At 53.9% G+C, this 13,998-nt stretch overlaps 1 protein-coding gene across 3 annotated transcripts in view; it reads left to right on the top strand.

The window, feature by feature from the left end:
* arfgap2 (ADP-ribosylation factor GTPase activating protein 2) overlaps window positions 1–13,998 on the top strand; it is a 73,078-nt gene that overhangs the window by 25,872 nt on the left and 33,208 nt on the right. For all 3 annotated transcript variants that reach the window (XM_086007457.1, XM_086007458.1, XM_086007455.1), the window contains 3 exons: window positions 10,526–10,578; window positions 12,724–12,860; window positions 13,628–13,759. In XM_086007457.1, coding sequence (XP_085863583.1) covers window positions 10,526–10,578; window positions 12,724–12,860; window positions 13,628–13,759 — 322 coding nt within the window. The remainder of the gene's footprint in view (window positions 1–10,525; window positions 10,579–12,723; window positions 12,861–13,627; window positions 13,760–13,998) is intronic.

Genomic DNA, 13,998 nt, shown 5'->3' with positions numbered 1-13,998 from the left:
ATGGTGTTGAGCTTCCTGACTGTTGTTGGAGCTGCACTCACCCAGGCAAGTGGAGAGTATTCCATCACACTCCTGACTTGTGCCTTGTAGATGGTGGAAAGGCTTTGGGGAGTCAGGAGGTGAGACACTCACTGCAGAATAACTAGCCTCTGACCTGCTCTTGTTGCCACAGTATTTATGTGGCCGGTCCAGTTAAGTTTCTGGTTAATGGTGACCCCCCAGGATGTTGATGGTGGGGGGTTCGGCGATGGTAATGACATTGAGTGTCAAGGGGCGGTGGTTAGATTCTCCCTTGTTGGAGATAGTCATTGGCTGGCACTTCTGTGGTGCGAATGTTACCTGCCACTTATCAGCCCAAGCCTGAACGTCATCCAGGTCTTGTTGCATGCGGGCATGGACTGCTTCATTATCTGAGGAGTTGTGAATGGCGCTGAACACTGTGCAGTCATCAGCGAACATCCCCATTTCTGACCTTATGTTGGAGGGAAGGTCATTGATGAAGCCGCTGAAGATGGTTGGGCCTAGGACTCTGCTCTGAGGAACTCCTGCAGCGATGTCCTGGGGCTGAGATGATTGACCTTCAATCACCACAGAATCTAGGGAAGAGATAGCAAAGGCACGACTACACCTGTTTGATAATTCATTAGAAAGAGGTGTAGTGCCAGAGGAGAATATAGAACAACTAGAAACCAAAACTCATATCATGAATAGTCAGCATGGATTTCAAAAGGAAAGTCTTGCTTGACCAACCTCATTGAATTCTTAAGAGGTAACAGAGAGAGCAGACAAGGGTAATGCAATAGATGTAATTTATCTATATTTTCAAAAGGCCTTCAATAAGGTACCCCATAATAGATTGATGAATAAGGTCAGAGAATGCGGAGTCAGGGGACAAGTAGCAGAATGGATAGCTAGCTGGCTTCAGAGAGTAGGGGTAAAGGGTAGCTATTCACCGTGGCAGAAGGTGGGTAGTGGTGTTCCACAAGGATCAGCGCTGGGACCACTGCTGTTCACAATTTATATTCACGATTTAAGACTTTGGAATCAAAAACACAATTTCTAAATTTGTGGTTGACACCAAATTGGGGGGGGGGGGGGGGGCGATAATCAATACTGAGGAGGACTGCAACAAATTACAATAAGACATTAATAAACTTGTAGAATGGGCATATAATTGGCAAATGAAATTCAACACCGATAAATGTGAGGTGTTGAAATCTAAATGGGGTAGAAGAGCAGAAGGATCGGAGTACAAATCCACCAATCACTAAAAGTAGCAACACAGGTTAACAAGGCCATAAAAAGGCAAACCAAGCACTAGGGTTTCTTTCCAGAGGGATAGAATTGAAAAGTAGGGAAGTTATGCTAAACCTGTATTGAACCTTGGTTAGACCACACTTAGAGTACTGCGTACAGTTCTGGTCACCATACTTTAGAGAGGATATAGAGGCACTGGAGAGGGTGCGGAGAAGATTTACAAAGGTGATACCAGAAATGCGAGGGTGCACCTATCAGGAAAGGATGAACATGCTGGGTCTCTTGGGGTGACCTAATAGAGGGTTATAAAATTATAAAAGGTTTTGATAGAGTAGACACAGAGAATGTTTCCACTTGTGGGGAGGAGCATAACTAGAGGCCATCAATACAAAAGTAAAATACTGCGGATACTGGAAATCTGAAATAAAAACAGAAAATGCTGGAAACACTCAGCAGGTCAGGCAGCATCTGTGGAGAGAGAAACAGAGTTAACGTTTCTGACGAAAGGTCATCGACCTGAAACGTTAATTCTGTTTCCCTCTCCACAGATGCTGCCTGACCTGCCATCAATATAAGATAGTCACCAAGAAATCCAATAGGGAATTTGGAAGAAACTTATTTACCCAGCGAGTGGTGAGAATGTGGAACTCGCTGCCACAGGGAGTGGTTGAGGTGAAGAGCGTCGATGCATTTAAGGGGAGGCTGGACAAGCATACGAGGGAGAAGGCAGTAGAGGGTTATACTGATGGTTAGCTGAGGGAAGACGGGAGGAGGTTCGTGTGGAGCAGAAACGCTGGCATGTTGCTGTGACATCAAAGAGTTCCATTGTGTCCCTCACCAACAGTGTCCCTTCCAACCACAGCCCCCTTTCCAACCCCACTTCCCTCTGTGCCTGACCTGGAGCAAACTCTCACCCAAGTCACTTACAACATCACTCTCAAACTCCTCCACTGTCTAGCCTCTGTCTCTGTCTGTCTCCCTCCTGCGGTCTCTCTCTCTCTCTGGCTCTGTCTATTTCTTTCTCTTTCTGTTTCTCTGTCTATTTCTTTCTGTCTATCTTTCTCTCTGTCTCTCATTATATCTTTTTTGACCTCTTCTAAAGATATAAAGATAGAAAGCAGGGAGATAATTGATAACCTAATCAAACTTAGAGGACAAAACCCCCAGATGGATTGCATCTGCGTATTTAAAAAGTTAGGGAAGAGATAACAGGCAGTATTGCCAATATATAAGACAGTGCATTAGAAAAGGGAATAGTGCCAGAGGACTGGCGGACAGCGATTCCAAGCACGAACAATGACAGACAGGTAAAGACCCTCTGTTCACCCAGCCAGTCCCACACAATGGTGATCCCTCGTGTCTCACAATATCGACGCTCCACCCCACCCCAAACCATGGGATCTCCTGGGAGAGGCAAAAAAACTCAGGCTTATTTCAGGAAAGAAAATCTGGGGAATTCCTCTCCGACTCACCTGGTCGATCCAAACTAGTCCAGGGGATCGATCCCGCTGGCCCTGAATTCCCTGCAGTACCGACCTTCTGTAAGAGGTGATCTCCGCCCCAGCCAGAAACGGGTCCAGCTCTCGCTTGAAGGAGTTCAGTGAATCAGCGCCACCACACCAGATGGCAGCCTGTTCCAGAGGTTCACTATTCTCTGGGAAAAGAACCATCTCCTGACATCTAACCTCGATCTGGCCTTGTGCAACTTAAATTTGTCACCCCTGGTCCTCCCTAACCTGTTTAATGGAACCAAACTGTCAGCTGGAACACAATCAATCCCCTTTATAAACTTAAACCTCAGTCAGATCACCCCTAAGTCTACGCTTTAAAGTGTAGAGTCCCAACTCTTTTAGCCTATCTTGATCACTAAGATGCTTTAGAATGAGAATTAGTCCAGTGGCTCCTCCTCTGCACCTCTCCAAAGCCTCAATATCACCCACCATGTGAGGAGACCAGAACTGAATACAGTATTCCAAGTGCGTCCTGACTAAGGTCTTGTACAAGGACAAAATAGTGTGCCTCGCCTTGTCCTATGGATACACCCCAATACCCTATTGCTCTAGCTATCACTTCACGGCATTGCTCATGTACCTTGTCCCACAAACTATAGACCAATTAGCTAACGTCAGTGGTAGGAAAGATAATGGAATCTTTACTCAAAGATGTAATAGAAAAACATCTAGAAACCGAAAATATAACCGAGTAGTCAGCGTGGATTTCAAAAGGGAAGGTCGTACCTGAATTATTTGAAGAAGTAACAGAGCTGACAAGGGTAATGCAGTAGATGTAATATATTTGGATTTTCAAAAGGCCTTCGATAAGGTATTGCATAGTAGACTCCTGACTAAGGTCAGAGCATCTGGAGTCAGGACAGGGAGAAGAATGGATACAAGGTGGCTACGAAACATAATAGGGGTTTAGGGTAATTCCTTAGACTGACAAAAGGTGAGAAGTGGTGTTCCGCAGGGATCGCTGCTGGGACCACCGTTCGCAATTAACATTCATGTTTTGGACTGTGGAATCGGAAGTACAGTGCCACAGTTTGGCGATTACACCACATTGTGTGGTATAGTTAATGCGGAGGAGGACTGTGTGGTGTTGTGGGGGACTACGGTCTCCCGCGTAAAGAAATAGGCAACACAGCGAGCTACAAGAAATAGGTCTTTACTCCAACTCTCACAATACAGTACTGAATTCGTGAAGCCTGCGAGCCTGTGATGACTCACGGATTGGTCACCTGCTGGAACCTGATTGGTTTCCCTTCTCTCAGCAGCAGGCAAGTCTGAACGTGCCTTATTCCTCTCAGCTTGCAACTGTCTTGCGGGGGGAGGGGAATACAGCAGTTAAAAGGGGATTATACAGGTTTATCTACATATAGACACACAGTGTTTCCCCAATGTGGCAACGCCACATACGCCCCCCCAGAATCCTCATTAACTGTAAAAGTCAGTCTCTGCGGAGGTTTGACCAAGCGGCTGTAGTAGCCATCTGGCGTGTGAGGAGGGCTGTCTGGGAGGTCGGCCAGTTGGTTCGTCGGCTGGTCTGGCGGCTGGTCTGCCGGTGGGCTGGCTGGACGGGCTGCCGGCGAAGGTGGGGCGGCAGCCGGAAAGTAAGGTTCTGGCGTGTCTTGGTCCTCTTGTGGGGCCGCCGCCAACGCGGGAGGTCTGCCCCGCCATGGGGGAAGAGCCGGCCGAAACGGGAAGCTGAGGTCCAGGTGCGCCGGTTTGAGGCGGTCTACTGAAATAAGGTCCTGCTTCCCGCCGACATCGATAAGAAAAGCTTTGTCCCCCGTCTCCAATACTGGGAAGGGGCCGGTGTATGGTGCCTGCAGCGGGCCTCTGTGCGCGTCCCGGCGCACGAAGACGAACTCCGCATGTCGTAAGTCTCGAGGCACGTAGGACGGCTGCGTGCCGTGTTGCGAAGTGGGCACTGGACGGAATTGCTGGGCCGCGTCCTGGTGCAGGGAAAGCTGTCTGGCGGCCGACCACGGCTCCGTTGTCAGGGGGAGGAAGTCGCCTGGTACTCTGAGCGGTTGGCCGTAGACCATCTCGGCCGTGGAGGCGCGGAGGTCCTCTTTGGGCAATCCCAGGAGAACCCAGGGTAGTTTGTCGATCCAGCTGGTGTCGGCCAGGCTGGCGCGGATAGAGGCTTTCAAAGAACGATGAAAGCGCTCGCAGAGCCCGTTGGCCTGCGGGTGGTAGGCTGTTGTCTTGTGCAACTTGGTGCCGAGGCCGGCGGTGATGGTATTCCACAAGTGGGAGGTGAACTGGGGGCCTCTGTCCGAGGATATGTCGGTCGGCACGCCGAACCGGGCCACCCATGTCGAGACGAATGCTCGCGCGACGTCGGTCGTGGTGGTGGAGGCGAGGGGAACCCCCTCGGGCCATCTGGTGGTGCAGTCGACGATCGTGAGCAGGTGTGTAAAACCGTGCGATGGCGGCAAGGGGCCTACCAGATCGACGTGGACGTGGTCGAAACGCCTCTCGGGCACCGGGAAACACTCCAATGGCGCCTTGGTATGCTGCTGAACCTTAGTGCGCTGACACGCCACGCATGTGTTGGTCCAGTCTCTCTCATCCTTGTGGAGTCCAGGCCAGACGAACTTGGCGGACATAAGTTTCTGAGATGCACGCATCCCTGGACGTGAGAGGCCGTGGATGATGTCGAAAACTCGCTTGCGCCAGGCGGATGGGACGACCGGCCTAGGCGAGGGGACTGAGACGTCGCACTGGAGGGTTGTGCCGGCTGCGTGGAAGTGGATGTCGGCCAGGGTGAGGCTGGTAGTTGACGTCCTGAGGGCCTGGATCTCCGCGTCGGCGGCCTGGTCTCTTGCCATGCTGGTGTAGTCGACGCCCAGGTGCACTGCGTGGAGCGAGGGTCTTGAGAGGCAGTCGGCCACCAAATTGTCCTTGCCGGCGACGTGGCGGATGTCCATGGTGAACTCCGAGATGAAGTTGAATTGGCGCTGTTGGCGCGCGGACCAGGGTTCGGTTACTTTGGCCATGGCGAAAGTGAGCGGCTTGTGGTCCACGAATGCGGTGAACGGCCGGCCTTCCAGAAGGAAACGGAAGTGCCGGATTGCCAGGAACAGGGCCAGGAGCTCTCTGTCGAACGTGCTGTAGGCCTGCTCGTTCTTGTGCGGCTGTCGGCTGAAAAATGCCAGTGGCTGCCACGCGCCTTCGACCCACTGTTGTTGGACGGCGCCGACGGCGTAATCCGAGGCGTCCGTGGTGAGGGCGGTCTTGGCGCCCGGGATGGGGTGGGCCAGTAGTGTGGCGTTGGCCAAGGCGCTTTTGGTCTGGTGGAAGGCTGTCGCCATCTCGCTGGACCAGGTGAGTTGCTCTTTGCCCGTTTTGCCCCTGGTGGCTTCGTAGAGGGGGCGCATGAGTGCGGCGGCCTTGGGCACGAACCGGTGATAGAAATTGACCATCCCCAAAAATTCCTGCAGCGCCTTGACCGAGGTGGGCTGGGGAAAGTCCGCCACCGCCTGCACCTTGGAAGGTAGGGGAATGGCTCCCCTTGGCGAGATTCTGTGGCCGAGAAAGTCAATTTGGGCTCCTCCGAACTGGCATTTGGCCGGGTTGACGATTAGCCCGTGTTGGCTGAGGCGCTGGAAAAGGGAGCGCAAATGCGCGATGTGCTCGGCCTTGCTGGTGCTGGCCACGAGGATATCGTCCAGATAGACGAACAGGAAGCTCAGGTCCCGTAAGACGGAGTCCATGAGCCGTTGGAAAGCCTGTGCGGCGTTCTTAAGCCCGAAGGGCATGCGCAGGAACTCGAACAGTCTGAAGGGGGTCATGACCGCCGTCTTCTGGACATCTGCGTGGTGGACGGGGACCTGATGGTAGCCGCGAATCAGGTCGACCTTGGAAAAGACGGACTTTCCTGCTAGGTGTGCCGAGAAGTCTTGGATGTGCGGAATGGGGTATCTATCGGGCGTGGTGGCGTCGTTGAGCCGTCTGTAGTCGCCGCAGGGGCGCCAGCCACCGCCCGGCTTGGGCACAATGTTGAGGGGGGACGACCAAGGGCTGTTCGAGCGGCGGATGATGCCCAGTTTTTCCATCGTGGCGAATTCTTCCTTGGCCACCGCCATCTTGGCTGGGTCCAGGCGTCTGGCTCGAGCGAACACTGGTGGTCCCGTAGTGGCGATGTGGTGCTCGACCCCATGCTTGGCTGCTGCGGCTGAGAAGGTCGGTTGTGTGAGCCTCGGGAAATCTGCGAGTAGGCGGGCGTAGTCGTCATGCGCCGGGGCGGAGCAGGACCCGACGAGGGCCGGGCTGTTGCTCTGCTGGCAGGCCAGTGAAGCGAAAGTTGCTGCGTCGATCAGGCGCCTGTCGCGGACGTTGACCAGGAGTCCGTGGGCGCAAAGAAAATCGGCGCCCAGCAAGGGATGTGCCATCGAGGCCGTCACAAAATCCCACGTAAATCGCTGGCCGTTGAAACAAACCTCGGCCCGTCGCTTTCCGAAAATAGCGATGGCTGCGCCATTTGCCGCCACGAGGGGTGGGCCGCTGCAGCCTGCCTGGATGTCGAGCTGGGAGGCAGGAATTATGCTGCATTGGGCTCCGGTGTCGCAAAGGAATCTGCGCCCTGAAAGAGAGTCGGTTATGTACAGCAGTTTACCTGCGGTGCCGATGGCCATCGTGGCGGCGGGGGTGCGGTTGAGCGGGCCTAGGCGGCGGCGCGGAGCTGGTGCGTTGGGCTGGGCGGCCATCTTGGTTTGATCGAAAGAGCAGGGTGCTCTGCAGCGTTGGGCCTTGTGGCCGAAACGCGCGTGGTAATAGCATAGTTCTGCGGCCTGGCGTGGCAGCGCGCACTCGGTGGTGTCGGGGAGCCTCGCGGCTGCACAGCCGAGTTGGGCGACGGCGAAGACTTTGTCTGCGGCGGCTGCCAGTTGTACGCAGTCCGTGATCGGGGACCCCGCGAGGGCAGTCTGTACCTGCTGAGGAAGCAGGCTGAGGAAAAGGGCCCGAAACAAGAAGCACTGCGGTTCAGAGCCCAGGAGCGCAAGCATCCGGCTCATCAACTGGGTCGGGGTAGAATCGCCGAGGCCTGGTAGTGAGAGAAGCCTGCGGGCCCTCTCCTCCCTGGACAGGCCGTAAGCCTGCAGCAAGCGGCCCTTAATGGTTGAGTACTTGCCGGTCTGTGGTGGGTTCCCCAGCAGGTCGAGAACTTCGGCGGCGGTAGAGCTTGCTAGTGCTGAGACTACGTGGAGGTACCTTTCTTCATCGTCTTGAACCCTGCGAAGGGTGAATTGGGCCTCAGAGTGCGCGAACCAAGCTGGTGCTTGGTGTTCCCAGAAGGTGGGGAGCTTCAAGGACGCGGCGCCGGCCGACATCAGGCTGCTGCTGGTTGCCATTGGGTCGTTGCTGGCCTCTGTAGGGCTGCGTGAGTCGGGGGCTTCGGCCGCTGACATTCAGGGTCACCAATGTGGGGGACTACGGTCTCCCGCGTAAAGAAATAGGCAACACAGCGAGCTACAAGAAATAGGTCTTTACTCCAACTCTCAAAATACAGTACTGAATTCGTGAAGCCTGCGAGCCTGTGATGACTCACGGATTGGTCACCTGCTGGAACCTGATTGGTTTTCCTTCTCTCAGCAGCAGGCAAGTCTGAACGTGCCTTATTCCTCTCAGCTTGCAACTGTCTTGCGGGGGGAGGGGAATACAGCAGTTAAAAGGGGATTATACAGGTTTATCTACATACACACAGTGTTTCCCCAATGTGGCAACGCCACAGTGTAGTTAATGCGGAGGAGGACTGTGTGGTGTAGTTAATGCGGAGGAGGACTGTGTGGTGTAGTTAATGCGGAGGAGGACTGTGTGGTGTAGTTAATGCGGAGGAGGACTGTGTGGTGTAGTTAATGCGGAGGAGGACTGTGTGGTGTAGTTAATGCGGAGGAGGACTGTGTGGTGTAGTTAATGCGGAGGAGGACTGTGTGGTGTAGTTAATGCGGAGGATGACTGTGTGGTGTAGTTAATGCGGAGGAGGACTGTGTGGTGTAGTTAATGCGGAGGAGGACTGTGTGGTGTAGTTAATGCGGAGGAGGACTGTGTGGTGTAGTTAATGCGGAGGACTGTGTGGTGTAGTTAGTGCGGAGGAGGACTGTGTGGTGTAGTTAATGCGGAGGAGGACTGTGTGGTGTAGTTAATGCGGAGGAGGACTGTGTGGTGTAGTTAATGCGGAGGAGGACTGTGTGGTGTAGTTAATGCGGAGGAGGACTGTGTGGTGTAGTTAATGCGGAGGAGGACTGTGGTGTAGTTAATGCGGAGGAGGACTGTGTGGTGTAGTTAGTGCGGAGGAGGACTGTGTGGTGTAGTTAATGTGGAGGAGGACTGTGTGGTGTAGTTAGTGCGGAGGAGGACTGTGTGGTGTAGTTAGTGCGGAGGAGGACTGTGTGGTGTAGTTAGTGCGGAGGAGGACTGTGTGGTGTAGTTAGTGCGGAGGAGGACTGTGTGGTGTAGTTAGTGCGGAGGAGGACTGTGTGGTGTAGTTAATGCGGAGGAGGACTGCGGTGTAGTTAGTGCGGAGGAGGACTGTGTGGTGTAGTTAATGCGGAGGAGGACTGTGTGGTGTAGTTAATGCGGAGGAGGACTGTGTGGTGTAGTTCATGCGGAGGAGGACTGTGTGGTGTAGTTAGTGCGGAGGAGGACTGTGTGGTGTAGTTAGTGCGGAGGAGGACTGTGTGGTGTAGTTAATGCGGAGGAGGACTGTGTGGTGTAGTTAATGCGGAGGAGGACTGTGTGGTGTAGTTAGTGCGGAGGAGGACTGTGACAAAATACAGAAAGACATGAATACATTTGCAGAATGGGCGTGTAATTGGCAAATTAATTCCAATATACAGTAGATAAGTGTGAGGTGGTACATTCTGGTAGGAAGAATAAGGAGGCTCCATACTGCTTGGAAAATAAGAGTCTGAATGGGGTAGAGGAGCCGAGGGATCCAGGCTACAGGTACACAAGTCACTACAAGTAGTGACGCAGATTAATAAGGCAATAAAATAGTAACCCAAGCACTGGGGTCCATTTCTGTAGGGATAGAATTGAACAGCAGAGAAGTGATGTGAAACTTGTATCGAACCTTGGTTAGACCATGTGGAGTACTGTGCACACTTCAGGTCGCCATATTACATAAAGAATATACAGCCACTGGAGAAGGTGCAAAAAGGATTACAAGGATGATACCCGAACTGAGAGGTTGTAACTATCGGGAAAAGATTGAATAGTTTGGGAACTCGCTACCACAGGGAGTGGTTGAGGCGACTAGCATAAAAGCATTTAAGGGGAAACTAGGGGAGATGCAGGAGAAAGGAATAGAAGGGTATGCTGATAGGGTTAGATGAAGTAGGGTGGGAAGAGGCTCGTGTGGAGCATTAATACCAACATGGACCTGTTGGGCTGGATGGCCTGATTCTGTGCTTTACACTCGATGTAATTCTCCACCTGTCGCGCTCCCCACCCAACGTGTGCACGCCCCTCCTGCTCGCTCTCCCCCCCCCCCCCCCCCCCCCCTCCACTCACGCCGCCCACGCCCCCACCTGGTGCTCGCTCCCACCCCGCTCGCTCGCTCCCCCCGCAGCCACCACCTCCCCCCACCGTCTTCTTGCTGGGACTGGGTCTGCATGAGCTGTGTCACCTGTAAGGCCGATCTAACCTGGGGACTGGGTGAATGACGGGGCTGGGTGCGTGATGCCCGAGTCTCCAGCAGATGAGCACAGTGATCAGGATATTCTCGCTAGCCTGTCTCTAACCAGTGCTTCTTTCCCCAGAGGTGAAGCCCAGCATTATCGGGAGGAAGAAACCATGCACGGCCAGGAAGGGGGTGAGTGTAAGCAGAGGACGAGCTGACTCCGCACATTACTCCGTGCTGCTGCGTCCTGCCTAATTCTGTCTTGGGTACTATGTCTGCTGGTGCCTCAACCTCATACTGACACCATACAGGCCAATGGGGGTGGGGCGTGTTTGGTACAGCTTACCCCAGGAAGGGGCTAGAGACCAAGAAGGATCAGGCCTCAGGAACTGAGTTGTGAAGAAAGAATCCAATAATGAAACAATTTCACTAGCGCAAAGACTGAGGGGTGGGGCGGGGGAACTATCCCAGCAGGTCAGGGAGGGGAGCACTATCCTAGCAGGTGGCCCTGTATTCAGCCCGTGCTGCACACACAGGTTGCCCTGTATTGAGCCCGTGTTACACGCACACGTTGCCCTGTATTGAGCCTGTGTTACACGCACACGTTGCCCTGTATTGAGCCTGTGTTAAACGCACACGTTGCCCTGTATTGAGCCTGTGTTACACGCACAGGTTGCTCTGTATTGAGCCTGTGTTACACGCACACACGTTGCCCTGTATTGAGCCTGTGTTAAACACACACGTTGCCCTGTATTGAGCCTGTGTTACACGCACAGGTTGCTCTGTATTGAGCCTGTTACACGCACACACGTTGCCCTGTATTGAGCCTGTGTTACACGCACACGTTGCCCTGTATTGAGCCTGTGTTACACGCACACGTTGCCCTGTATTGAGCCCATGTTACACGCACACGTTGCCCTGTATTGAGCCCATGTTACACGCACAGGTTGCTCTGTATTGAGCCTGTGTTACACGCACAGGTTGCTCTGTATTGAGCCCATGTTACACGCACAGGTTGCCCTGTATTGAGCCTGTGTTACACGCACACGTTGCCCTGTATTGAGCCTGTGTTACACGCACACGTTGCCCTGTATTGAGCCCATGTTACACGCACACGTTGCCCTGTATTGAGCCCATGTTACACGCACAGGTTGCTCTGTATTGAGCCCATGTTACACGCACAGGTTGCCCTGTATTGAGCCCATGTTACACGCACACGTTGCCCTGTATTGAGCCTGTGTTACATGCACACGTTGCCCTGTATTGAGCCCATGTTACACGCACAGGTTGCCCTGTATTGAGCCCATGTTACACGCACAGGTTGCCCTGTATTGAGCCCGTGTTACACGCACAGGTTGCCCTGTATTGAGCCCGTGTTACACGCACAGGTTGCCCTGTATTGAGCCCGTGTTACACGCACACGTTGCCCTGTATTGAGCCCGTGTTACACGCACAGGTTGCCCTGTATTGAGCCCGTGTTACACGCACAGGTTGCCCTGTATTGAGCCCGTGTTACACGCACAGATTGCCCTGTATTGAGCCCGTGTTGCACGCACACGTTGCCCTGTATTGAGCCCGTGTTGCACGCACACGTTGCCCAGTATTGAGCCCGTGTTGCACGCACAGGTTGCCCTGTATTGAGCTCGTGTTGCACAGGTTGCCCTGTATTGAGCTCGTGTTGCACGCACACGTTGCCCTGTATTGAGCCCGTGTTGCACGCACAGGTTGCCCTGTATTGAGCTCGTGTTGCACAGGTTGCCCTGTATTGAGCTCGTGTTGCACGCACACGTTGCCCTGTATTGAGCCCGTGTTGCACGCACACGTTGCCCTGTATTGAGCCCGTGTTGCACGCACACGTTGCCCTGTATTGAGCCCGTGTTGCACGCACACGTTGCCCTGTATTGAGCCCGTGTTGCACGCACAGGTTGCCCTGTATTGAGCCCGTGTTGCACGCACACGTTGCCCTGTATTGAGCCCGTGTTGCACGCACACGTTGCCCTGTATTGAGCCCGTGTTGCACGCACACGTTGCCCTGTATTGAGCCCGTGTTGCACGCACAGGTTGCCCTGTATTGAGCCCGTGTTGCACGCACACGTTGCCCTGTATTGAGCTCGTGTTGCACGCACAGGTTGCCCTGTATTGAGCTCGTGTTGCACGCACAGGTTGCCCTGTATTGAGCCCGTGTTGCACGCACACGTTGCCCTGTATTGAGCCCGTGTTGCACGCACACGTTGCCCTGTATTGAGCCCGTGTTGCACGCACACGTTGCCCTGTATTGAGCTCGTGTTGCACGCACAGGTTGCCCTGTATTGAGCTCGGGTTCTGTTCTCCTTTCAGCTGGGTGCGAGGAAAGGCCTGGGTGCTCAGAAGGTGAGCAGCCAAAACTTCAGTGAGATCGAGCGGCAGGCACAGGTGGTGGAGAAAGTGAAGGAGCAGCAGGTGACTGAGGCCAGGAAACAGGCCGAAGAGTCAATGTGAGTATTCCCCGGGCTGGGAGGAAAGAATGGGTTCCTTATCCTCTGTAGGGCAGTCCCTAAATCGGGATTTACTGGAATCGTGCAGCGTGGTAACACCACAGGAGGGAACCGGTGGTGATTTCCACTATCAGATCCTCGAATTCACCCCCCAGTTCCCAACATGGTTTTGTTTCTGACTGACCATTTGTGTTGCTAACCTCACTTTGTCACATTAACAGTCTTCCCCAGAGAGCTGAGCGCCCCATGCTGGGGACACAGGAGAGGGTTGTTGAACACTGCTGGGGTCATCTGGTGAGATGCTTCATAAATCTGTGTCCTCTGGTTACCGACCCTCCTGCCATTGGGAACAGTTTCTTATTTACTCTATCAAAGCCCATTATGATTTTAAACACCTCAATCAAATCACCCCTTAACCTTCTCTGCTGGAAAGAGAACAACCCCAGCTTCTCCAGTCTCTCCACATAACTGAAGTCCCTCATCCCTGGGACCATTCCAGTAAATCTCCTCTGCACCCTCTCCAAGGCCTTGACATCCTTCCTAAAGTGTGGTGCCCAGGATTGTCCCCAGTACTCCGAGATCTCCAGCTGCCTGTCTGTAAACGGCTGTAAATGTAACATTTCAGGCTAAAGTGCTCCGTAGTCATGCAATTCTGTCCACGCTGGTTCCACTGCTGGGAGCTGCTGCTTGATTAGGTGTCACACCCAGACCTTGCATTCTTTTCTTGCTGCGGATGGGGTCTTGCTCACTCTCACTGTCTCACTCAGCGTCACCTCGATGCGCCGGGCCTACCAAGAACTTCAGATTGATCGCAAAATGGAGGAGAAGAGGCTGCAGAACCTGGAGGGGAAGAAACGGCAGCAGGCGGAGCGACTGGGGATGGGCCTGGGCGGCAGAGGGTATGTGACTGGGCCTGGGCGGCAGAGGGTATGTGACTGGGCCTGGGCGGCAGAGGGTATGTGACTGGGCCTGGGCGGCAGAGGGTATGTGACTGGGCCTGGGTGGCAGAGGGTATGTGACTGGGCCTGGGCGGCAGAGGGTATGTGACTGGGCCTGGGCGGGGTGGGTATGTGACTGGGCCTGGGCGGCAGAGGGTATGTGACTGGGCCTGGGCGGCAGAGGGTATGTGACTGGGCCT

This window comes from Somniosus microcephalus, chromosome 15 (genome assembly GCF_052327205.1).
Source record: "Somniosus microcephalus isolate GS21.2 chromosome 15, FLI_Smic_1.0, whole genome shotgun sequence".
Classification (NCBI taxonomy): domain Eukaryota; kingdom Metazoa; phylum Chordata; class Chondrichthyes; order Squaliformes; family Somniosidae; genus Somniosus; species Somniosus microcephalus.
Note: the sequence above shows the minus strand (reverse complement) of the source record. Positions and strands in the feature narration are given on the sequence as shown.